The 25,045-nt window shown below is 38.5% G+C and overlaps 2 protein-coding genes across 2 annotated transcripts in view; one reads left to right on the top strand and one right to left on the bottom strand.

The window, feature by feature from the left end:
* C1H20orf96 (chromosome 1 C20orf96 homolog) overlaps positions 1–11,251 on the bottom strand; it is a 37,344-nt gene extending 26,093 nt beyond the window's left edge. The window contains exon 1 of the mRNA XM_074201105.1: positions 10,868–11,251. Coding sequence (XP_074057206.1) covers positions 10,868–11,251 — 384 coding nt within the window. The remainder of the gene's footprint in view (positions 1–10,867) is intronic.
* An 8,624-nt stretch (positions 11,252–19,875) lies between these two features.
* ZCCHC3 (zinc finger CCHC-type containing 3) lies at positions 19,876–22,699 on the top strand. Its single transcript, XM_074228839.1, has one exon. The coding sequence runs from the start codon at positions 19,979–19,981 to the stop codon at positions 20,999–21,001; it is 1,023 nt and encodes a 340-aa protein (XP_074084940.1). The 5' UTR covers positions 19,876–19,978; the 3' UTR covers positions 21,002–22,699.
* The last annotated feature ends 2,346 nt before the right edge of the window (positions 22,700–25,045 follow it).

Below are 25,045 nucleotides of genomic sequence, written 5' to 3'. Positions count from 1 at the left end.
ATCAAAGGCTTGGTGAAAGATATACAAAAAAATACTGAAGAAAATAATATGTTAAAAACCAGTTTAGGCCTAATGGAAAAAGCAAAACAAAAGGCAAATGAGGAGAAGACTACCTTAAAAATCAGAATTGGCCAGCTGGAAAAGGAGATAAAAAGTTCTCTGAAGAAAATAAATCCTTCAAATGCAGAATGGAGCTAAAAGAAGTTGATGACTTTGCAAGAAATCAGGAAGAAATAAACATCTTCCAAAAAACCCAAAAAATTAGAAGAAAATGTGAAATATCTCATTAGAAAACAACTGACCTCAAAAACAGATCCAGAAAAAATGATTTAAAAATTGGGTTAATTGAAAGCCATGATCAGGAGAAGAGCCTAGATTTCATTTTTCAAGAAATAAGACAGCAAAATTGCCCTGAGATCCTAGAAGCAGAGGGTAAAATAGAAATTGAGAAAATTCCAGTCACTTCCTGAAAGACATTCCAAAAGAAAAACTTCCAGGAATATTATAGCCAAATTCCAAAACTCCCAAGTCAAAGGGAAAATTCTAAAAGCTGCTGGAAACAAACAATTCAACTACCGAGGCTCTATTATACAGGATTACACAGGATCTGGCAGCATCTACAATAAGGGCTCATAGGGATTGGAATATGATATTCCAGAAAGTAAAAGATCTTGGTTTACAACCAAGAATCAACTACCCAGCAAAACTGAACATCCTTTTTCAGGGGAAAAGATGGACTTTCAATGAAACAGGGGACTTTCAAACTTTCCTATTGAAACAACCAAAGCTGAACAGAAAGTTTGATCTCCAAGTACAGGACTCTGGTGAACCATAGAGAGAGTGGAAGAGAGGGACTAACTATGAGGAACTTGATGATGTTAAACTGTTTGTATTCTTCCATGGGAAGAAGATACTGATAACTCATATGAACTTCCTCATTTATAAGAGTTGTTAGAAGAAGCATATATAGACAGGACATAGGAAGGAGCAGAATATAATGGTATAGTGAAAAGATGGAGTCAATGGGTGATAAAGGAAAGTACTGGGAGGAAGGAAAAGGAGATGATGAAGAAGAAGCTAAGAAAATTCACATAAGAGTAAAGAAAAAGCTTTTTCAATAGAGTGGAAAGGGGGAAGACAAGGGGGAATGAGTGAGCCTTCATTCTCATCAGAAATGGCTCAGAAAGGAAATAACATACACACTTAATAGGGTAAAGAAATCTATCTTACCCTAGAGAAAAATAAGAAGAAAAGGATGGAATAAGGGGGAATGGGGGGAGGGAAGGGGGGAATACGTGATAGAAGAGAGGGAAGATTGAGTGAAACACAGATCCAACACACTTTTGGACAGGACCAGGATGAAAGGAGAGAAAGAATAGAATAAATGAGAGTGGGGAGAAATAGAGTGGAGGTACAGCTAGTGATAACAACTGTGGAAAAAAATAATGAAGCAACTTCTCTGGTGGACTTATGATAAAGAAAGCAACTCACCACAGAGACAAAGCCATTGAAATCTGAACACAGACTGAAGTGCAATTTTTTTTCTCTCTCTCTATTCTTGAGGTTTCTCATCTTCTTGGGGGGTGGTATGTTTGCTCTTATAACACATTCAATTTACATCAATGTATAGTATGGAAACAATGTGGAAACTATCAGACAGCCTTCTGTGGGGGAGGGGGAGGGAAAGTAGGGGGGGGAATTTTAAAATTCAAAACCTTACAAAAAAATGATAGGTACATATTACTATTGTATATAATTGGAAAACAAATAAAATGTTAAAAGGCAAAAAAATTAAATTTAAAAAATAGTCCCACTAAGCTTAAAGCTTAGACCAGAAAAAGTCCCTGCCCTCCTGGAATTCATAGTCTAAACAGGAAGTACATAATACTTTTCTCATGCTCATAGATTTAGGCAATTTGTATATCATAATAGTTCATTGAAGATACAAGTATGAGCAAAGCTCTACATAAAATATGAAAGTTTCATGTAGGAGGGAACATTTGAGCTATACTTTAGAAAAAAGTTTAGTAATTCAACAGAAAAAGAAGGAGAAGGAGAACAGATATAGGAGCCATATGAGCTAAGATTTAGAGGTGAAGAAGAATAAGGCACATTTGAGGGAAATGGTGAGTAGTAGTTCAACTTGGCTGAAACACAGCATGTATGGAAAGGAATTATATTAAATAAGGCTGGAAAGGTGGATTGATGCCAGATTGTGGAAGGCCCTAGATGCCTGCACCACAGAATGCTGTATCAGCTAGAGAGAACTCACTGGCATCTGCCAGCTCCAGCTATATTCACATTGCCTGGAAAAACAACACCAGCTTACTCCTCCAGCAGCTGGGCTTCTCTTCAGTCCACTGCCCTAGGTTGCTGACTGCCTTGGCAACAACAGGCTCTTCTCATCAGCTGACTTTCACCTTTCTGACAATTTCCCTTCCCTGATAGGTCAAGATAGCTTCCTAATAATAACAGCTCATATTTCACTAGCTCTCTAAGGTTTGTAACCTTGCAAGATAGATGATGCGAATATTGATCTGCTCAAATTTTACAGACAATGAGACTGATGCTGAGATCATCAGTTCAGAGATTTGTAAGTCACACAAGTGGTAGAGCTGTCTCAAACCCAGGTTTTCTGAATCCATGACCAATGCTCTTTCCACTAATTTAAGTGGTACTTGAGGGGTATCCATCTTTCCCAGTCATGTCCTTTGGTTTGATGAGGGAAGAGAACAAAGATGATTTCAAGATAATCAAATCTGATTAACAAGGAAAAAATGAACAAATTGTGCCAGCATCAGAAACAGGAAAGTTAGGAAATCTGATTTCCTTTTTTTGACAGTTATTAAAATGAAGGCAATGCCATAATAGTTTGTTTGATTTTCAGCAAAACTTTTGACACAATATCTCATACTACTATTTTGTAGAGATAAAGAGATATAGATTAGTGATTTTTAAAAAATTAAATGGATGCAAAACCAGTTGATGACCAGATTCAGAATAGTTGTTAATTGCTCCATGTCAACATGGCAGTGGAGTGTCTCAGGGATCTGCATTTGACCCTGTGCTACTATTTTCTTTTTTATCAAAAACTAGAACAAAAGCATAAAATACAAGTTGGGGAGGCATGGTTAGACAGCAGCCTAGAGATATCCTGGGCATTTTAGTGGACTGTAAGAGTGACTTGAGACAAGAATATAGTGTGGTAGCCCACAAGGTCAATGTGACTTTGGGCTTCATTAGAAGGGGTACAGCTGCAGAAAACTGGAAAAAAAATTCATAGACTATCTCTCAAAAAGGATGTGATAGTAAAGGAATATTGTTGTGGAATAAGAAATGATGAGCTGAATGATTTAGAAAATCATGGAAAGGGGCAGCTAGGTGGAGAAGTGGATAAAGCACCAGCCCTGGAGTCAGGAGTACCTGGGTTCAAATCCGGTCTCAGACACTTGATAATTACCTAGCTGTGTGGCCTTGGGCAAGCCACTTAACCCCATTTCCCTTGCCAAAAAACCTTAAAAAAAAAAAGAAAGAAAATCATGGGAAGACATGGACCTATGAAGAAAGAAGCTATCCATCTCTAGTGAAAGAGATAAGTGGAAATATGCATTGTATAGCCTTACACATATGTGTGTGAGTGCATATATATATATATATATATATGCATAGATATCTATACATATGCATATATCTTCATGTTTATTTGTAGTCTAGGGGTGGGAGGTTGAAATAAAATAAAAAGTGACCAGCAGAGAACAAAAGAAAACCTAAAAGAAAGCAAGGTTGGGTAACTAGGTGGCACAATGGATAAAACCCCGGCCCTGGAGTCAGGAGTACCTGGGTTCAAATCCGGTCTCAGACACTTAATAATTACCTAGCTGTGTGGCCTTGGGCAATCCACTTAACCCCATTTGCCTTGCAAAAACCTAAAAAAAACAAAAAACATGTAGTATTTATTGTGTAAGTTTTCCTGAAATAGATATTTGTTGAATTATATTCAATCCCCTCTTATGTTCTGCTGTGGTACATGAAAGTGTTCTTTTTTGTTCTTGTCTCACTTTGTATTCAAGCTTAAAATAAATTTTTAAAATTTGCAAAAATCAATCAATAAATTATTTTTTTTTTAAAAAAGAAGGGGTCAGCTTCCAGAAAATAAGGAGGGGTTAGTCCCTCTGTACTCTATCCTGGTTAGAACACAGGGTTCCACAATTTAGGAAAGACATTGTTAAGCTGAAGTATCAAGAGGAATGCAAACAGAGGGTGTTTAGGGAGGAAGCATAGACTCAGAGAGATGTGTTAGCTATCCATGTAATAGAAGAATGTGGAAGAATTCTGTTCAGCTGCATGGGGCCAAATCAAGGACTTCTACCCCAAGAGAAGGTTGTTGGAAGTTGCAAAGAGACCAAATTGGATCTGATGTCAGAAAAATTTTCCTAACAGTTAGAATTGTCCAAAATTGAATGGGCTGCTTTAGGAAGTGATGGGTTCCCCTTCCTTGGAGGTCATCACTTACTTGTAGAAGATACCAGAGTGGGGACATCTTTAAGTATCAGTTGTACTAAGTATATAAAGTTGGGTTCCCTCCAACTATATAATTCTGTGATTTTGTTATTTTACAAATGAAGAAACTGAGGCTTTTTAAACAGAATAAGAACTTGAACTCAGTACTTCTGTCTCTAGATTCTTTCTCATGATCCTATGAATTTTAGCCTGGAGCTTTCAAACTGAGTGTGTGATTTGAGCTTGACCATGAAGACTGACTCTTTTTTTTTGCAAGGCAATGGGGTAAAGTGGCTTGCCCAAGGCCACACAGCTAGGTAATTATCAAGTGTCTGAGACCTGATTTGAACCCAGGTACTCCTGACTCCAGGGCTAGTACTCTATCCACTTCGCCACCTAGCCACCCTGAAGACTTAAAACAAGTGGGGGAGGAAGTAGTAACATTCCAGGCAAAAGGGACTGCTTGAGTAAATAGGCTCAGAGAGTTAGTAATTTTACTGGTTATATGGATAGTTCATAGCAAAGCCAGAATGGAATGTGAACCCAAGTGTTTTCATAACTATTTAAAAAAACAAAAAAGTCTGATCAGCCTCAATGATTTCTATTACATTTGCTTGTTCCAAAGTCACCACAATCTCAACATACTCCAGAACACTGTATTGCCAATTTGACTTTAGCACCACTGTATCTCCCAAGTCAAAATGTAAACTAGTAGTTGAACTATTTTTTGGAAGGAGAAAGTAACTTTTTAACTCCAGCAAAAGTATATTAGTCTAGGGTGGCTAAGTGGCGTAGTGGATAAAGCGCTGGCCTTGGAGTCAGGAGTACCTGGGTTCAAATCTGGTCTCAGACACTTGATAATTACCTAGTTGTGTGGCCTTGGGCAAGCCACTTAACCCCATCTGCCTTGCAAAAACCTTAAAAAAAAAGTATATTAGTCCATATAAAAATATATAAATGGGGTTTCACACCTTGAATTCTGCCTTTCTTCCCCTAAATCTCAAATGTTGAACACTAGATTTGGACTTAGCTGGCTGGGCTCAGCAATTTAGCCACAATCAGTGAACTCTATAAGATCATAGAAAATAAGAGGAGAGAATTAGAAATACAGTCCAGAATATCTTTTAAAGGGGATAGGGGGTGGAAAGAAGGAGTTAGGCAGCTAGATAATACAATGAATAAGGCACTGATCCTGGAATCAAATCCAGTCTCAGACACTTACTAACTCTGTGACCTTGGGCAAGTCACTTAACTCTGACTGCTGGAAGGAAAAAAAAGTAAGGGAAAAAAGAGAAGTGGGGAGTGGCATCTATAAACTGTAGGTCAATGAAACTGATCTGATTGCTGGAAAAGTTCAAAAACCATTTACAAAGGGGGGATTTGAAAAGGATCTAGTAATCAAAGAGAAGTGATATGGTTTCATCACGGTCAACGATGAAATTTGAATTTCAAATTTATAAGAGCTATTCCCCAGCTGCTAAATTATCAAAGGATATGAATAAGAAGTTTTCAAGGGAAGAAACCTAAGCTATCTACAACACATGAAAAAGTGCTCCAAACTAATAATAGCAATCATTCTCAAACCTTTTGGTATCGACACTCTTTTACATTCTTAAAAATTAAGAACTCTCAAAGAGCTTTTGTTTATGTAGGTTTACATCTATTAATATTTACCATATTAGAAATGAAAATATCTTAGTATTATTATGACAGCTTTGACTTCATGACTCCTGAAAGTCTTGGATCCAGGGGTGGCTAGGTGGAGAAGTGGATAAAGCACCAGCCCTGGAGTCAGGAGTACCAGGGTTCAAATCCAGTCTCAGACACTTAATAATTACCTAGCTGTGTGGCCTTGGGCAAGCCACTTAACCCCATTTGCCTTGCAAAAACTTTAAAAAAAGAGTCTTGGATCCACAAGGGTCCCCAGACCACACTTTGGGTTTGGGTTTTTCTGGGGGGGGGTTGCAAGGCAATGGGGTTAAGTGACTTGCCCAAGGTCACACAGCTAGGTAATTGTTAAGTGTCTGAGGCGGAATCACTTTGAAACACAAATTACAGTAACTCTGGGTTTCACTTCACACCATCCTATTGGCAAAGTTGATGAAAAAAATGAAAAGGTTCTGTAAACCAGCAGGCACACTGCTGCACTTGTTGGTAATTCTGTGAATTGTTACAGTCATTTTCAAAGTAATTTGGAATTATGCTCTAAAAGTTACTGATTGGATGGCTCAGCTAGGTAGCACAGTGGATAGAGCACTGGCCCTGGAGTCAGGAGGACCTGAGTTCAAATTCTGCCTCAGACACTTAACAATTACCTAGCTGTGTGACCTTCGGCAAGTCACTTAACCCCATTGCCTTACCAAAAAAACCCATTACTCACTGGTGCCCTTTAACTCAATAATAGGACTTCGAGTCCCATACCCTAAGAAGATAAAAGAAAAAGATTCTAGAAGTACAAAAACAGAGTAGCTTTTTTTTGTGGTGGAAAAGAACTTGAAATTAAGAGGATTCCTATCAATTGGAGAATAGTTGAACAAATTATGGAATTTGGGCGGCTAGGTGGCATAGTCGATAAAGCACCGGCCTTGGAGTCAGGAGTACCTGGGTTCAAATTCTGCCTCAGACACTTAACAATTACCTAGCTGTGTGGCCTTGGGCAAGCCACTTAAACCCATTTGCCTTGCAAAAACCTAAAAAAAACCAACAAAAAAAACCAAATTATGGAATTTGAATGTAATGGAACACTAATTGTGCTGTAAGAAATCTGGAAAGACTTATATGGACTGAGTAAAATGAGTAGATCCAGATCTAACATCAATATTGTAAAAATGAACAGTTTTGAAAGATTAAAAGATCAAAACGATGATCGATAATAAAGTCAGAGGACCAATGAAGAAGAATGCTACCTACTTCCCAACCAAAAGGTGATGGATTAAAATGCTGAATGAGAAACATGTTTTGGACCTGGATAATATCGGGATTTGTTCAATTGGCTATGCTTATTTGTTACAAGGTTTTCTTTTTCTTTTTACAGTGGGAAAGAGATGGGAGGAAGAAAAAAATAAGTACTTGATACTAGAAAAAAATAAAATTTAATAACCTTATTTTGATTATAAAAAGGGGAAAAGATCCACATAGACAAAAATATTTATGGCATCTTTTTATATACTGGCAAAGACTTGGACATTGAAGGGATGCCCATCAACTGGGGAATGACTGAACAATTTATGGCATATGAATGTGAAGGAGTACTATTGTTTTGTATGAAATCATGATCAGGCAGACTTCACAAAGACCTGGAAAGACTTGCATGAACTAATGCTGAGTGAAGTGAGCAGAACCAGGAGGATATTGTACAAAATAACAACAACATTGTGAGATTATCAACCATGAGGGACTCAGTCTCAGCAGTTCAGTGATTAAAGACAATTCTAAAAAACTTTTATGGAAAATGCTATCCACATCCAAAGGAAAAAATATGGAGTCTGAATACAGAGCAAAGCTTACTATGTTCATTTTTTAAAACTTCTTTTATGTTTTTCTTTCTTTCTTGTGGTTTCTTCCCCCTTTAATTCTAATTCTTCTTTCATAACTTTACTAATATGGAAATATATTAAACATGATTATACATATACAACCTATATCAGATTACTCCTTGTCATGGGGAGGAGGGAAAGGATGTGGTAGAAAAATGTAATTCAAAAGCCCACAAAAAAATGCATGTTGAAAGCTATCTTTGTATATAACTGGAAAAAATAAAATAAAATAACATTAAAAAATAAAAATATAGGGGCAGCTAGGTGGTACAGTGGATAGAGCACCGGCCCTGGAGTCAGGAGTACCTGAGTTCAAATCTAGCCTCAGATACTTAATAATTACCTAGCTGTGTGACCTTGGGCAAGCCACTTAACCCCATTGCCTTGCAAAAAAAACCCCAAAATAAAAATATAGTAGCCTCATTTTGTTTTTGACAGGATTACCAAACTAATAGATTAGGGAAAATGCTGCAAATTTTATCCAAGTATTTGAAAGTCTCTTTATGATATTCTTATGAACAAGCTAGAGAAACATGGCCTAGATGTTAGTATAATTATGTCAAATGGTTGAATGACCAGACTGAAAGATGTGTAATTGGTCTGATACCAACTTAGGAGGGAATTTTCCATTAGAGCATCCCAGAGATCTGCCCCTGACTCCAAACTTTCCTATTCTGAGTCTTCATTAAATGTGGAGGTGATCCTGGATTCTTGAAGTCTATGTCAGTGACTTTTGGAAGGTTCTAACAAGTTAAAAATGCTTTGAATATAAGCTGAGTAAATATGTTCATCATTTGAGGACAAATTTAGCTAAATTCAAAGATGCTCATTATCAGAATAACTACTGAGTAATTCAGATTTCACCTGCCACAACACTCAATAGTCATCAATGAAGGAAGAACCTATACCCAATGAAATCACAGATTATTGAAGGACTGAAAAAATACTGGATATAAAGGCATACATATCCTTATCAAATCTGCAAATGACATCAAGTTAGTAAAGACTGCTATTACCCTGCAAGAATGAGTCATGATTCCAAAAGTTAAAAAAAATAACAGAATAAGATGTTGGGGACAATGAAATAAGATGTAGCAGACATTTTTTAAACTGTAGTAGAAATAAGTTCTTTCACCTAGGTTCAAAAAAATCATCTTTGCAATTACAAGACAGGAAAGCCATGACTAGATTGCAATTCATCTGATAAAGATACAAAGGTCTGATCAAACTGCATATAGTAAACAGTATTTAAAAAACCTCTGGGCTTTTCAAAAAATATAGTCTCTAAGAGTAGGAGGTGAAACACCTCTAGTATTCTACTCTGATGAGACAATATTCAGATTATCACGTTTCAGATTAGGCACGTTTTGAGGAAGGCATTGAAAAGTTGCAAATTTGTCTCCAGAATTGTCTGCCTATTCAAAGGTCATGAGAAGAACTAGATATGTCTAGAATCAAAATTAGAAGATTTAAGGGAGATATGATGGCTATCTTCAAGTTTTTGAAGAATTGTTCTATGAAATATTAGACTGGTTTTGCTTTATCCCAGAAAGTAGAACTACCAACAATGGAAGGAAGTTATAGAGAGACTGATGCTGATTGAAAGGAGAAATTTTAATAAGAATTTCCCCAAAATGGAATGACTTGCCTCAGAAAGTAATAACAACTGATATTTATATAGAACTTTAAAATTCTAACCTCACAACCATTTCAGGCAGTCATACATTTTAACAGAGAAAACAGCTCAGAGAGCTTGCCTATGATGACACAGCTAATAAGGATCAGAAATTAGATTTTTAACTCCTGCCTTCCTAGAGATTTTTATGGAACACTCACTGTCTCTGTGAGTAATAGGCTCTCCCTCATTTAAGTTCTGAAAATACTGGAAAAACATTTACTTGGATAGAAGGGGATCCTTATAAAGGTATGATCAAATGGGACAGCCCTGGAGTCAGGAGGATCTGAGTTCCAATCCAGTCTCAAACACTTCCTGGTTGTGTGATCCTGGCCAAATCACTTAGCCCAGATTGCATTTTTTTAAAGTATGATTAAATGAAAGATTCTCTGAGTTCCTTTCTAACTCTGAAAGTCTGGGATTTGACGACTAGGTTCAAGGACCTGGGAACTATTTTAGTAACACCATTTGACTGTGGATACAACACTTTTTGGGGGTTTTTTTTGCAAGATAATGGGGTTCAGTGACTTGCCCAAGATCACACAACAAAGTGAGTTTGAAGGGTCTAAGGTCACATTTGAACTCCGGTCCTCCTGACTCCAGGGCTGGTGCTCTGTCCACTGCCCTAGCTGCCCCTACAACACTTTTTAAAGTTTCTTTCTTTGTAAAAACTGGGGCGGGGGGGGGGGGCAGGGCGGGTACTGAAGTAAATTAGATCTCAAAGATTCTCTTCCAGCTCTAAACCTTACCATCCTATGTCCCCACAAATCTGAGTTGAAAAAGCAACAGTAGTGAAGAGGCTCAGTCTCATTTTCATCTCTGGTACAGTCCATTGGCTTTCTTTTCTCATGCTTCCTGCCTCATAAGAAAAACAGGGTATTTGATAAAGCTATGAGTGTGTATTCTAGTCATCCCTCTTCTCACCAAGAACCTCTGTTTTCCTCTCTGTGCACTGGGTACATTCAGGCTCTGCTTCCTCCTAGCATTATCCAGGTAAAAATCAATCAGCATCTAGACCTGTGGGTGGGGGTAGTTTTGTGCCAGGTCAAGCTCAAAAGAGGAGAGCAGAATCCGTGAGAAGGGGGTTGTAACTCTTTAATTGCCAAAAATGGACTTTCTGGGGGCAAATCGGTGCTCCTGCCCTCCCCCCCCATGCAGCTCCTCGGAGAGCTCCCTCCCCAGTAGCCGGTGCAGAGCGGGCTCCGCTGGGGCCAGACTCAGGCCCTTGGTCATCGGCCGGCCAGGTCCCAGCCCAGGCCGCCAGCCTCCCCGGCCCTCCCGCGCCTGCTAGCCGCTCAGCCGTGCCAGGTTCAGCAAGGGCTGGGCGAGAAGCGACTCTCAGCTGCTCCTGTGTGGGCGAGCTTCCGAGAGTGTGGCACTCGGGGGCGACTCCCAGGGCAATCTTGTGTCCCCAGCAGAGGGAGGGCGAGGGCTGCCGGGCCGGAATGGACCCCACCTGACCCGCACTGAAAATTTCGGAGCCGCAGCTGGGCCTGGAGCCCCTTCCATCAAAGGCAGGGAAGACGCTACGTGGTGACATCAATTCCCTGCACCTCCTGCGGCCCGCCCACGTTGGTTCGCCCACCTTCTCACCAATCCCCGCCACCCACTGGGGGATGAGGGTCGCCGCGGAAAGGGTCGTCACATGCAGCCGTGGTTAAGCCTTGGAGACGGACTTCGGGATTACCCAGTCAAATCTCTCCTCTTGCACTGGAGGAAACAAAACCCAGGCCCGGTCAGGGTTGGCTACTAGCTACAGGTGTAGTTAAAATGATCTAGTTCTTCCTACCCACTCCACTCCCAAAGCGTCCAGGCCACTGAAGAATAAACTAACCCCCCAGAAAGCGGAAAATCTCTTGCATGGAGTGACTTTTAGCACTTTCCCCCACAAGGAGTTCCAATCTCAGATCTACTAATTTATCTTGTGTGTGTGTGTGTGTGTGTGTGTGTGTGTGTGTGTGTGTCCCAGTTTTCCCAAATGTAAAATTAGGAGGGGTTGGTTTAAGCTACTCTTCAAAGCTCCTTCCAACAACATGGAAGGATCTGTGATCTGTAGACCTGTTTCACCCTGGGAAAACATCACCCTCCTCTGTTGCACTTTCCCTTTTGCTCATGGACCTCTTTGGCAGTCTGGTGATGTCTATGGACCCTTTCTCATAATAAAGAAATTTTAAAATCATAATCAAATGAAATGCTAAATTCCAATTCGAGGTTCTTAAAAATAAAGATGTAGTTTTCTTCTTCACCAACTCCACAGACCCGTTATCCATCTCCTGCTCCGGGTTAAGAACCACATTGTTCTAAATCCTGTCCAGTTTTATCATTATAATCATTTGAGATAGGCATGCCTGTTTTAGAGACAAAGTCAGAGCCTTTTCTTTACTTGAAAAAATTAGAGGATTGGGATAGATCTCTATTTAGAGCCCGACGGGATCTTAGAAATCATTTGAGAATTCTTATTAAGTCAATAAACCTATTAATCATGCATGTTCTGTGCTAAACTATGAATCTTCCTCCCCTCCACCCCCCCATTGCTTTTTGAAGTATGAGTAAATCCTTTTTAATGCCTATGTATATCTATTTTGCTGAGTCATGGTACAAATTTTGTTGCTGTTAACTGAAAATAAAAAATCACAAAACTTGCTATACATATGGATTCTTAGACCCTTGTAATAATTCTGCAATCCCCCCAAGGGTGTTCAGCTGATGGATTAGGAAACACAAATTTAATCCAAGACCCTCATTTTAGAGATGAGGAAACTGGTGTCAAGAGATCAATAGGGACTTGCTCAAAGTCATATGGGTATCAAGTAGCAGAGCCCAGATATGAACCCAGATCTTTTGCAGTGCTCTATATTTACAGATTTAGGAGGAAAGAATTTAAACCATAATTACACAAGGACAGTTTCCAAGCCCTTAAATACTACTCAGAAGAAAACAAGAAGTCATAATAATTCTGTGATGTGCTTTACAAATAATAGCTGTCATTTAATGCTGAAATTCTTCAAGAAATATAGAATATGAGAGTTATAAGGGACAACCAGAAGTATCTGGTAAAACCCATACACAAAAGGCATCCCTACCTTAACAGTTCCAAGATCTTGAAGCCTTCCAAGGAGAAGGAGCCACCACCTCTTATACTAGGTTATTTTACTCATAGATAACTGTAATTATCAGGAAGTTTTTTCTGACATCAAGTCTAAACTTTCCTCTTTTGCACTTTTACCCATCCTTTTTCATTCTGACTGTCCTTTGAACACTTACCAGTTTATCAATGTCCAGAATAGAACACAATATTCCAAATAAGATCTGATGAGGGCTGGTGACAGTAGGACTATCATTTCCCTGTTTCTGAAAGCTCTGCTCTTTTTAAACACAACCCTGAATTGAATTAACTTTTTGACCATATTTCATATTGAACTTGTGGTCCACTAATACCTCCAGATATTTTTCAGAACAACCACTATTTTCCCCATCTTATACTTCTAAGGTTAATTTTTTTGTACTCAGTTACAATTCCTTTTGAATTTCATTTTATTAGATTCCACTCAGTGCTCCAGATGTCAATATCCTTTTGGATCCCTACTCTCTTTTGGCTATCTTTTCCCAGCCTTGTGTCATCTGCAGATGAAGCAAATGTGCCATCTATGTCTTTATCCAAGTCATAGGTTAAAATGTTTAAAAAGCACAGGATCCCTGTGGACAGATCCTTGAGGCACTTCACTGGAGTTTTGCAATTGAACCATTATTACTTAATCTTTGAGTCCAACCATCCAATAAGTTCTGAATCCATGTAACTGTAGTATCTTCTAAACCATATTTCTCCATTTTTCCATGCAAATACTATGAGATGCTTTGCCAAAAACTTTCCTGAAATCTAGGTAAATTATACCCAATTTCCCCTTAACTTTCTAGATTAGTAATTCTGCAAAAAGAAAAAGAAACAGAAAGCAAGAAAACAAAGCAAGAAAGCAAGAAAGCAAGAAAGAAAGCAAGAAAGAAAGCAAGAAAGCAAGAAAGCAAGCAAGAAAGCAAGAAAGAAAGAAAGAAAGAAAGAAAGAAAGAAAGAAAGAAAGAAAGAAAGAAAGAAAGAAAGAAAGAAAGAAAAAGAAAATTAAGTTTAGCCTGTCAAGACCTATTTTTGGTGAAGCTATCCCAGCTCTTTGGAACCATTTCCCTTTCTAGTTATTGGACAACTCTCTAAGGCTTTGCTGTAGAATTTTCCCAGGTATCAAAGTCAGGTCATTGGCATACAGTTTAAAGACATTTTTCTTCCCTTTTTTTAAAATTCCAGACAATATTTTCCTTTTCCAATTTATGGTACCTCTCCTACTTTCTATAATTCTTCAGATATCACAGGCTCAGTAGTCCCAACTGCCAGTTCTTTCAGGAACCAAGAATCTGGGTCAAGTGATTTGAATTTATCAATGGCTGTTAAATGTGTCCTCTTACTATCTTCTACTCTCAGTTAATCTTTGCTGTTCAGTCATATCCAGTGTAAAGGTTATCCTACTTTCAGAAAAAGTAGTTTCTCAATATAGTTAAAAAAAAAACAAACAACTCAGGGCAGCTAGGTGGCGCAATGGATAGAGCACCAGCCCTGGAGTCAGGAAAATCTAAGCTCAAATTTGGCCTCAGACACTTAATAATAATTACCTAACTGTGTGACCTTAGGCAAGTCATTTAACCCCACTGCCTTGCAAAAACTAAGAAAATCAACTTTTTATTTTTCTTAGTTTCTCTCAGCAACCCCAGACCATTTAGAGCTTCAGCAGCCCTGATGATATTTTTACAGGACTATGCCATACTCTTGAGTTAGTTTCTGTTATCTGACCTTGCCTCTATCTTCTGTCCATTTCTATTGAAAATCAAAATTGATGGGTAATTTTGCTGAGCCTCTATATCCATCATCAATAAGCCTATAATCTCATCCTTATTCCTTCCATAAGAACAGAACAAACCCATCTACTCTTTCTTCCATGATCTATGCAATTCTGTTCTACCTTCTTCCATAGTTTCTCCAAAGATCAGTTATCATACTAGGTGACTTCTACAAGCAGCTAAGTAGAGAGTACTATACTGGATTGAATATTGTATCTGAGGTCCAGAAGACCTGGATTCAAATGTGACTTCAGACCCTTAACATGCTATGTGACTTTGAACAAGTCATTAAATTCTGCTTCAGTTTCCTTAACTGCAAATTGGGAATAATGGTAGCAACCTCACAGGATTTGGGAAAGTCCAAATAAGATAATATTCATAAAAGTACATAGCATAGGGGGTGGCTAGGTGGTGTAGTGGATAGAGCACCAGCCCCAGAGTCAGGAGTACTTGAGTTCAAATCCAGCCATTATTAATGATTACCTAGCTGTGTAGCCTTGAGCAAGCCACTTAACCCCATTTGCCTTGCAAAAAACCTAAAAACAAAACAAAACAAAAAGTACATAGCACAGGGTCTGGCACATAAGCACTACATAAATGCTTATTCCCTTTCTCCTCTAGATCATTTTATGTTTTGAAGATACCAATAGAGCACTCAAGCTCTATTATAACTCTCATTCATGTCATACACTTTACCTACAACTCTTTCTCTGTTCATCCACCTTCTTGGTATCAACCCTTACACTCCTCCTTGAGCATAAATGATATCCTGAAGTTTATCTATTTATACTATTCATCTCTCTATTGCATTTTTTTTGGGTCACCAGCAGTTTTGAATTCTCATAGGTTTTGATGTTTCAGGATTCACAATCAAAGAGTATCACCAAGAGAACATTTAGGCCAAGGAAAATTAATCTTTGCACCAAGGAACATCTTGAGATTAATAGAAAACATTATACATTTTCCCAGGTCTTTGCCTTCAATCACTTCTTTGCCAATTTCATTATCCATCTTCAGGGAATGTCTAAAATAGTTTTACTGATTGCTAACTCAATGAACTGATCATTCATTTACATGTCATGGTACAGCAACAGACAACTTTTATCCATTTAGTTTTTCTTGTATAGATTGTTAAAATGATGTCTTTTGAATAGTCTTTTTTAAATATTCATCGAGGAGATTCAGTCACATTTTGATGCATGACAATTAGCACAATATCATCTGAAAACAAGAACACTTAAGATAGAAACATTGGTTTTCACTTTATTTTTCTTTTTAAAAAACAATATGGTTAATAGAGAAATTTTTTATGTCTTCATGTAAAATGGGCATCATGTTGCCTTCTTATATACAGGGAAGGGATTTGAAAGGGAGTGAGATTTTGGAACATAAAAAACAAAAAAAAATTTAAATATTTTTTACAAAAGTAAATGTAAAATCCTACAAAAACAAAATGAAACAAGAACATTTGGAATGATTAGGAATGATTCCTCCATGTGTACCTTATACCCCATAATAGCAGTGAAAAGGTTTGGCATATATGTATCTCTCCTTCTTTTATACCTTACTTCACGTTAATAATCAGAAGGTCATTGAGGGATATCTCTAAAATCACAACTGTTGAGGAATCCAGTATGGTTTTAATTTACATATAAAAACCTTCTTTGTCTTAGAGATATTTAATTGATATTCTACACACATTATTTTATTTGAAATTTGCAAGATTCTATGTGAGATGCTGCAATTTGTAGCCCCATTTTCAGAGAAGGAAACTGAAGCTCAGAGTTCTTGTTCAAGGATGAAAAAGTTATTGTTCTTCAATCAATTCAGTAGTATCCAACTCTTCCTGACCCCATTTAGAAATTTATTGACAAAGATACTGGAGTGGTTTGTCATTTCCTTCTCCAGGTTATTTTATAAATGAGGAAACTGAGACAAATAGGGTTAAGTGACTTGCCCATGGTCACATAGCAAATGTCTAAAGCCAGTTTAAATTCAGGAAATGAGTCTTTCTGACTCCAGGTCTAATACTATCCACTTTACCCCTAGTTTCCTTCAATATTCAATTCATTCAAAATTCTGTGTTTATCCATTACACCATGCCTCTGCTATTTCACTAACTCTGAAAGACAAATAAATGAAGTATTTTTATCTTTACTTTATCAAGAAAGAAACTGAGACTCAAAAAAGTTAAATAATTTGCCCACTAAGAACATATCTTGTATTTAAAACCAGGTCTCAACTCCTCAGAACCATGGACAGAGTCTTGCATGTACTTGATACTCAGTTGATGTTTACTATATTGAATCTATTAGGTCTTTTTTCGGTGCCTAGTACTGATTTAAGATCTATAAGGGTCTTAGAGACCTTATACCCAAAGAAATGAATTGACCTGCTCAAACAAGAAATAACAAAGGTAACACTTGAACCCAGTTGTTCCAATTATTCACAAAATTATATGATGCTCACTCTCTTGATATTTTCCCCTTTCATTTCTCTAAATGTTTTTTCTTCTTCCTTCTTTACTCTTTTGTGATCCTCAAACAAATTGGTTCTTCTGAGGCAGACTCTCCTTTCTTGAGCAACAACTTTCTTTTTTCTGCATACCCCTTGGTTCTTCCTAGGTACATAATCTGTTTCCTTCTCCTTTTCTTCTCATTTTGCCTGAAATTCATCGTTTTTTTCCCCAATTAATCTTGGAGGTTTCTCTTGATACCTTCTCATTATTTTATTGTGAGAATTCCTTCCAGGCACCTATGTCACAGAATCTCTAACTTGAGGAAATGAGAGTCCTTTCTAAAGGACCAGAACTGCCCCCTTTCCAAGCACTAGAAGCCTGAAAGATATGAAAATCAAATCTTGATCAAGATCCTTGACTCAGGGTTCCTAAAGGCTCCTATAAATTCAAGGAAGAAAGGAGGAAATTTGTATCTACTTCACCTCCCAGCTCAGTTCTCTGTATTATACAACAGATATTTTTTTAAGTGTTAACTAAAGTAATGAAGACTTCTCACTCTTAGAAGACCACACTTACCCTAGTTAATAAGAATAACTTGATTTAAGATATAATCTTCCCCAGAACCCTGTAAAGTAAGTACTGCTAACTTTTCTTTAGTGCTATTTTATTTTTTCCAATTACATGCAAAACTAATTTTTAACATTCATCTTTCTGAGTTCCACATTTTTCTACCTCTTCCCTTCCCTTTCTCTTACCTTACCAAGCAATCTGACATAAGATATACATGTATAGTCATGTTTAACACATTTCCATATTAGTCATGTCATGAAAGAAGAATCAGAAAAACATGAGAAATAAAAAACAAGAAACAAGTTTTAAAAAGTGAAAATGGGGGTGGCTAGGTGGCGCAGTGAATAGAGCACTGGCCTTGGCGTCAGGAGTACCTGGGTTCAAATTTGACCTCAGACACTTAATAATTACCTAGCTGTGTGGCCTTGGGCAAGCCACCTAACCCCATTGCCTTAAAAAAAATCTAAAAAAAAGTGAAAATGGGCTGCATTCAGACTCCATAATTTGTTTTTTCCTCTGGATGTGGATGGCATTTTCCATCACAAATCTTTTAGAATTGTCCTTGATCACTGAACTACTGAAAAGAGCTAAGTCCATCACAAGATCATCACAAGATGTTGCTGTTAATGTAGTACTTCTACCTTAAAGATGAGAAAACAGATGTTAAGTGACCTAAAGTCAATCAACTAGTGACTGTCAGAAGCAGGATTTGTACTCAAATCTTCCTGAGTTTTGTAGTCAAGCCCTGAATTATATTCCCTCTCACACAAATCCCATCCCCTCAAGCACATCAAAATACTTCTCTAATGCTTAGCTTAGTTTCTACCTCTTCCATGAAACTTTCCCTGTTCCTCTCTACCCTACCTTTCCATGTTGGAAATAAGTTCTTCTTCCTTAAATCTCTCACAGAGTTATGCTTGGACCTCTTGATCCACTGAATATATAAAGTAGTTTGTATCACAATTAATTGTATGTATCTTATCTATTCTATTTCCATTAGCAGTCTCAGTGAGAGAAGGAAGAGTATCTTTCCTTTACGTCACCATATTCCTCTTAGACGATAGTTAGCTATTCGCTAAGATCTATAGGGTTTCCCCTTGGATCAGTGCCAATTGACTAACCCATAAATGGAGACTGATTCTTCAGAAAACATTGGAAACTTGTTAAGAATGGTATGTTTATATAGCACTTTACAAGGTGAAACACTCTTTCTTCTCTCACTGAAGGTACTAATAGAAAATAGGATAAGACTTACAAAATAAATTGTGATATAAACTACATTATGCTAAATGAAACCAAGAAGTTCAGTCATAGCTCTGAGCGAAATGTGTGGAAGAAGAGATCATTTCCAAGATGGAAAGTGGGGCAGGGTGGAACAGGGAAGATTCAATGGAGGAGGGGAAGAGTCTCCAAAACTTGATTGCTTAAGGGGTATACTTAGGAAGACAGAAAGATGGGAAAGGGCAGGGCAGGGCAAGGATGGAGGTGATAGTGGGGAGTGTTTTTTTTTTTTATATTGAATGAACACTGCAAGAGATAAAGCTGGAAAGGGAAACTAGAACAGACATTGAAAGACTTCAGATGCCAGGTTAAGACATTCTCACTTTTTCTCTTGCATTTATCAGCAGAATCCTAAAATGTCACAAGAATTTCTCAGGTAAAGAGAGGGTATCATAGAGCCTAAGACAAGTGGATGGGGCAGAAACATAGGAGGCAGAAAAGGAAGGAAAAATGACAATCTCCAAGGACCAGAAGAATACTGAAATTCACAGCAAATGGAGCAAGGTCCAGATTCTGAAAGTAACAGCACATCATGATAATATCAGAAAAGAGAAGATATACTAGAGATGCAGCCCAATTTAAGGGAAAAATTATACCAATTTAGGGTATGTGGGAAGATGAACTAGAAAAACAAGGGAAGGAAAATTAATGAAAATAGGAGTTCCCTATATTAATCTGAAATTCAAGTATATTTATAAGGATTTGTTTATTGAGGTGGATTTGGTAGTAGAATGGAGAAAAATGTCTATTCAAAGAACCCCCAAAATGTTGTTTTCTGCTAAAAAAAAAAAAAGCCAGTTTGGCTTAAATGAAATCTCTCCTTCCCTCTTGGCAATCAGTAGTGTATGCTGGGAAAGAGGTAACATGGCCACTGCTGGGGGGGGAGGTGGAGGAGGAGGTGGAGGAAAAGGAGGAGGAGGGGAGCGGGGGACTGCAGCAGTTGCCGCAGCAACCCAGGCAGGCAGCCAAGGAAATAGGGGAGGCAGAGGAGAAGAGCATGGTGTGAGCTCAAGTCGCCCAGAGCCTGACAGAGAAGGACTGAGAACCTCTCAAAGCCAGACCTGTGGGAGTTCAGAGATGCCCAGCCCAGAACTGTATTCCCCTGGCTTTGACCAGGGGCATGGTGAGTGTCAGCCGCCCGCTCCAAGCGAGAGTGTGGAAGGAGAGGGCCAGCAGGGAGACACTGAAGAGTTAGGGAAGGCTGGTGGCAGGGAGGTGAGGAAGAAGAAGAGGGAGGAGGAAGGGGGGAGAAGGAAGAAAGCAGATGCTGCTGGTTTTTCTGTTTTGTCTTCCGTAAGGGCTACAGGAGGAGAGGAGGAGAAGAAGAAGAGAGAAGAGAAGAGGATGAGTGCAGCCTCTGTTCGGGGAAGAGGACAGCAGGACGATGCCTTCAATGGAAGATTCATCCTGAGGCTCCGATTCCAAGGCGAGGACAACAGCTGCCCAACCAGAGACTATGTTGTGGGGACACTGATCATCAAGTCAATCGGGATGAACCCAAGAGACATATATGCAGTTATTCAAATCCCAGGCAGTAAGGAATTTGATGTGAGCTTCAGATCAGCCGAGAAATTGGACTTATTTTTGAGAAAGTACCAGGAGAAAAAGGGCCAGGACTGCTGGGAGAACTTTGTGCTGATTCAGCTGACAAAACCAAGGCTAAAGACCCTGTTCATCCTCTTTAGGAATGAAACCGTGGATACAGGAGACATTGTGACTTGGTTAAAGAGACATTGTGATGTGTTAACCACCCCAGTCAAAGTGGCTGATCGGTTTGGGGTCTGGACTGGGGAATATAAGTGTGAAATTGAACTGTGGCAAGGGGAGGAGGGGATTAACCACCTGCCAGGGGCCTTTTATTTAGGGACAGAGAAGGGTTATAGTTGGTATAAGGGTCAGCCCAAGACCTGTTATAGATGTGGTTCCAAGAATCACATGAGTTTAACATGTAGCCAGGAAAGGTGCTTTAGGTGTGGAGAGCAAGGACATAGCACCACCTTCTGCAAAAAGGGAATTGTGTGTAACCTCTGTGGGCAGAAAGGACATATTTATGCAAACTGTCCCAGAGCAGGCCATTCATCTGGAATCAGTGGGGAATGAGGTGTTTTGAAAATTTAAATGTTCCAGACAACTGAAGCTTATCCCTCCCCCTTAAGTGCCAGACTTTTGTGTGCATTTTAGCCATTTTAGTGAAAGTGTTTCTAAAATATGTTACACATGTGTCTCTGCCTCCTTAAAAAGAATATATATTGAAGATAATTCAGCCTTTTCTTGATGACTCAAGGTCATTGTCGTGATAATTAGTAATTATCCTGTGCTATAATAGAGTAATTTCTTCTGTCTTCTTCATGGTTGTCATACTGTCAGCTGTAACTTTGATTGTCAGTGTACCTCTTCCCCTTCTAATTTATTACTTTTAATCTATTGTGGTCTGAAAAAAAATAAATGTAGACAGTGTTGTTAGAATTATATGTAAATTAAGAGTAAATAAGCTCTGAATGGTGGCCTGAGAGCCCCTCCTAAAGAACAAAGTGCTTGGGCTTTGTGACAGCTATCTCAATGGCCCAAGAGAATTTATGTATCAATATATAGATAGAACTAGAGATCTTTTCTTACAGAATCATGGAATATCAGAGCTTAAAAAAACTTCATGGATTATCTAGCCAACCTCTCCCCCCCTCATTTTTCAGATGGATAAACTGAGGCCTAGAAAGAGGAAAATGACTAAAGTCACACAGTGATTTAGATGAATTAGTAGGGAAAGCCTAGAATAAAGTGTAAGTTTCCCAATCCAAAGCTCTTTTTATTATAAATATAGCTTCTTTAGGGGGTGAGGGAGTTATTTGTTTTTCTGTTTTGGTCTTAGTTTTTTTGGCTGGTTCTTCATTATGCTATGATGACTGAGGGCACTAGAAGCTGGTTCTCCAATATCAAGATAAGAGGCATGTGCAGAAGGGAGGTAGTAGGCTCAGCTAGGCAGCATACCCAAGTAAAAGGATCCAGCCAAGCTGGTCTAATGAACATAAATGGGCAAGGTTCTAGAAACCTACATGAGGACTTTAAGACAATTGGAATTCTATAAGCAGAAATTTCAGGAAGTAGAAGAGAAAGGAGAATATAGATTTCAAGTGAAAGGCAGGAGGGGAAGTACAGAGGAATGTCAAGAATGTTGCAAGGGATAGGTGAACCCTCCTAGAACTTTCTGTAGGCTATCATATATTCCAAAGGAATTTGGTAGGTCCAGTCTAGATCCAACCTTCCCTTGTGGTTCTCAGATTGATTAGTAGAAAAGCAGAGATAATGATAATGATAATCACCAATATGTATATAGTGCTTTAATGAAAGCAAAATACTTTGCACATATTATCTCATCAAAGTTTCACAACAGTTCATGAGATGGCTACATAGGATTTGGAACTGGGAGGAACTTTAGAGATCATTTTATCCAAACCATTTTACAGAGAGGGAAACTGAGACCTAGAGAAATGAAATGACAGCATTAGCACTGGAAGTATAAGCAAATTTTATCTTAAAGAAAAAAGGCAAATTGTGAATAGGCAGCAAGAGAGATAGAGATAGAGATGAGAGAGATGAGAGAGAGAGAGAGAGAGAGAGAGAGAGAGAGAGAGAGAGAGAGAATGTCACTTTGTAAGAAAGTTGTCCCAAAAGATGATAAACTGCTTGTATGTAAGTTTGCCTTTCCTTTGTTCTATATTTGGTATTATTTTGTTGTGGCTTCCAAAGTGAATTAATGACTTGGTATTGTTATTGTGAATAAATATTTATCTTTCATATAAATTATCTCAAAGCAGTATTTTTCTGTCATTTCAAAGACTTCTGTGAAGATTTAGTCAAAAACATTTTAGGGGCACTATCACCTATGTTCTCTGCTTCAAACTCTATCTTTACCTACATATTTATATTCATTATGGGATTTATAGATGGAAGAGACCCTATCATTCATCTGTCCATGGTCCTCTGAGGCCAAGAGAAGGGAAGAGACTTGCCCAAAGTTATACAGGCAGCAAGTAGTGGAATTGAGATTTAAACTTATTTCTACTGACTGCATATCTTCCCACTGTGCCAATTATCTCTCCCAAACTTACATGTATTAGTAATCTCATCAGAATAGGTATTCTTCATGACAGGTCAGAGGGGAAGCATTAGATGTCTTCTCATCCTGTGTGATGGACAGCTTTTCCATGTCCTTGCCTAATCTGCCCAAAAGATTTCACCAAAGGTTTGGAGTTCCTTTTTTCTGGAGGCCTTCCTCTAGTTCTTTGGATATTTCATAGAAACTAATGGGACACGGGCTCTGGTCCCTTACTTTTATATGACAAGTTCATCTTCTCTTCCAATTACTATCCTTGAGAATGTCTTTTATCCCATATCTGCCACTCATGTTGCAAGTACTAATAAACCACAGTCCACTTAGACCTACCATTGGGTCACTGGACTTGGACATTAATTGTTTTGAGACCATAGAATACCAACAGATGTTTTGTCCTTCATTTTCAAAGAAGACCGTAACATCAAGGTGATGCCATGACAAGCACATGAATTAGATTTGAGTGAGGGGGGCTGTGCTAAGTCACCTCACTTTCTCCTCCAGGGCCATCTGGGTCCAGTGGCCAGAGATGAATCAGGATGACTGGAAATGACCCTGGATTCAGGGCAATCAGGGTTAAGTGACTTGTCCAAGGTCACACAGCTAGTAAGTGGCAAGCGTCTGAAGTCAGATTCAAACTCCTGTCCTGAATTCAAGGCCAGTGCTCTTTCCACTGCACCACCTAGCTGCCCTACAGAGTATCATGATTTGAAACTAGAGCACTATATTAATACCAGTGAGAAAGATGCCTTTCATATTCTGCAAGGAAATATTTCTATGAACCTTCAATGATTGAGGTAAGCTAATATCCTAAATTTAGATTTGGAAATTACTTCAGTATTCATCTGGTACAACTTTATATACCATTGAGAGCATGCAGAAAGGTTACCCAGACTGATGTTTCAATCCAGATCTTCTTTCCTCCTAATCCAGAACTCTGGAATCCTGGACCACTTCCTATTATTGTTAGGATTCTTTATGATATGCCCATATTTAGAGTTGGTTAAGAAAGAGGGCAATGAAATAGTTACTGCCATTATTTGGTGTGTGGGTGGTGTTAAAGAAAGACTACTTTGCTGATTGGTTCAGGAATGGTGCTGTGTGTATCTCTGCCAATGAGCTAAATCCAAAGAGTCAGGAGCTGAGCAAAGCCCAGGCTTCAGGAACATCCTGGAAAAGACGGCTGTTTTTCCATCTCTGAAGGTGATGGGATGGGAACAACTATGAGGTAGATGACTCTAGGGTAAGGCCAGAACATGCCAAGCCTATAATAGCTTACATGTCTATAAATCTCGAAGGCTTCCAAGTCACTTTCCTTGATACAATGATACAATTTGAGAAATCATTTGTGCAAGGTTACAAAACTTCAAACTAGAATTCAAACCTAAATCCTTAAATTCAAAATCCCATGTTTTTCTATTATGTCACTAATGAAATTAAAATTAATTGGATTGGATACATTTGAGAATTGTTTGAGCTATCCAGGTATGGATTGAATTTTAATAGTCTAGTTATCTTATTCTCTCCATATGATTGGTGAATTTAGTGTTCCCTCCATTCCATCCTACCCCACCCCACCCCACCCTAAAATATACTGCAGATGAAATCACAGAATGATTTGAGTAAGGGAAAAGAAGAATGATGCTTGAAGCTACACATGCTATATAGTAACATCCAGTTTTGTCATCTGTAAAAAGGATCTAATAGTACTCATACTATATACTTCAGACCATTAATCTAAGGCAGGGGCAGAGAACATCTAACCCATGGGCTGTGTAATGCCCACAGAATCATTTAGTCTAGAGCTACCATAGTAACCACAGGTGGGACTTGAAATTCAATAAATGTAGGAGCTTTTAAGAGGTGAATTAATTAAATGTTTGACAAATTAGCAAGCTAATTTTAAGCTGATAATATTATATGGCCAGTGAATGATGTTATAAATAACCAAAAGACCCTTTAAAAAAAGCCTCCCCATTGCTGTTCTAATGAAAGTAGTTTACAAGACAACAGAGACTAGAGGGCAAAGTATCATC

Source organism: Macrotis lagotis, chromosome 1 (assembly GCF_037893015.1).
Source record: "Macrotis lagotis isolate mMagLag1 chromosome 1, bilby.v1.9.chrom.fasta, whole genome shotgun sequence".
Taxonomy (NCBI): Eukaryota; Metazoa; Chordata; class Mammalia; order Peramelemorphia; family Peramelidae; genus Macrotis; species Macrotis lagotis.
The sequence above is the reverse complement of the archived record's forward strand: the minus strand, read 5'-3'. Positions and strand labels throughout refer to the sequence as shown.

Bases quoted from the DNA above. Each gene is read 5' to 3' on its own strand.
- ZCCHC3 (XM_074228839.1), top strand. From the start codon at position 19,979: ATGCCCAGCCCAGAACTGTATTCCCCTGGCTTTGACCAGGGGCATGGT.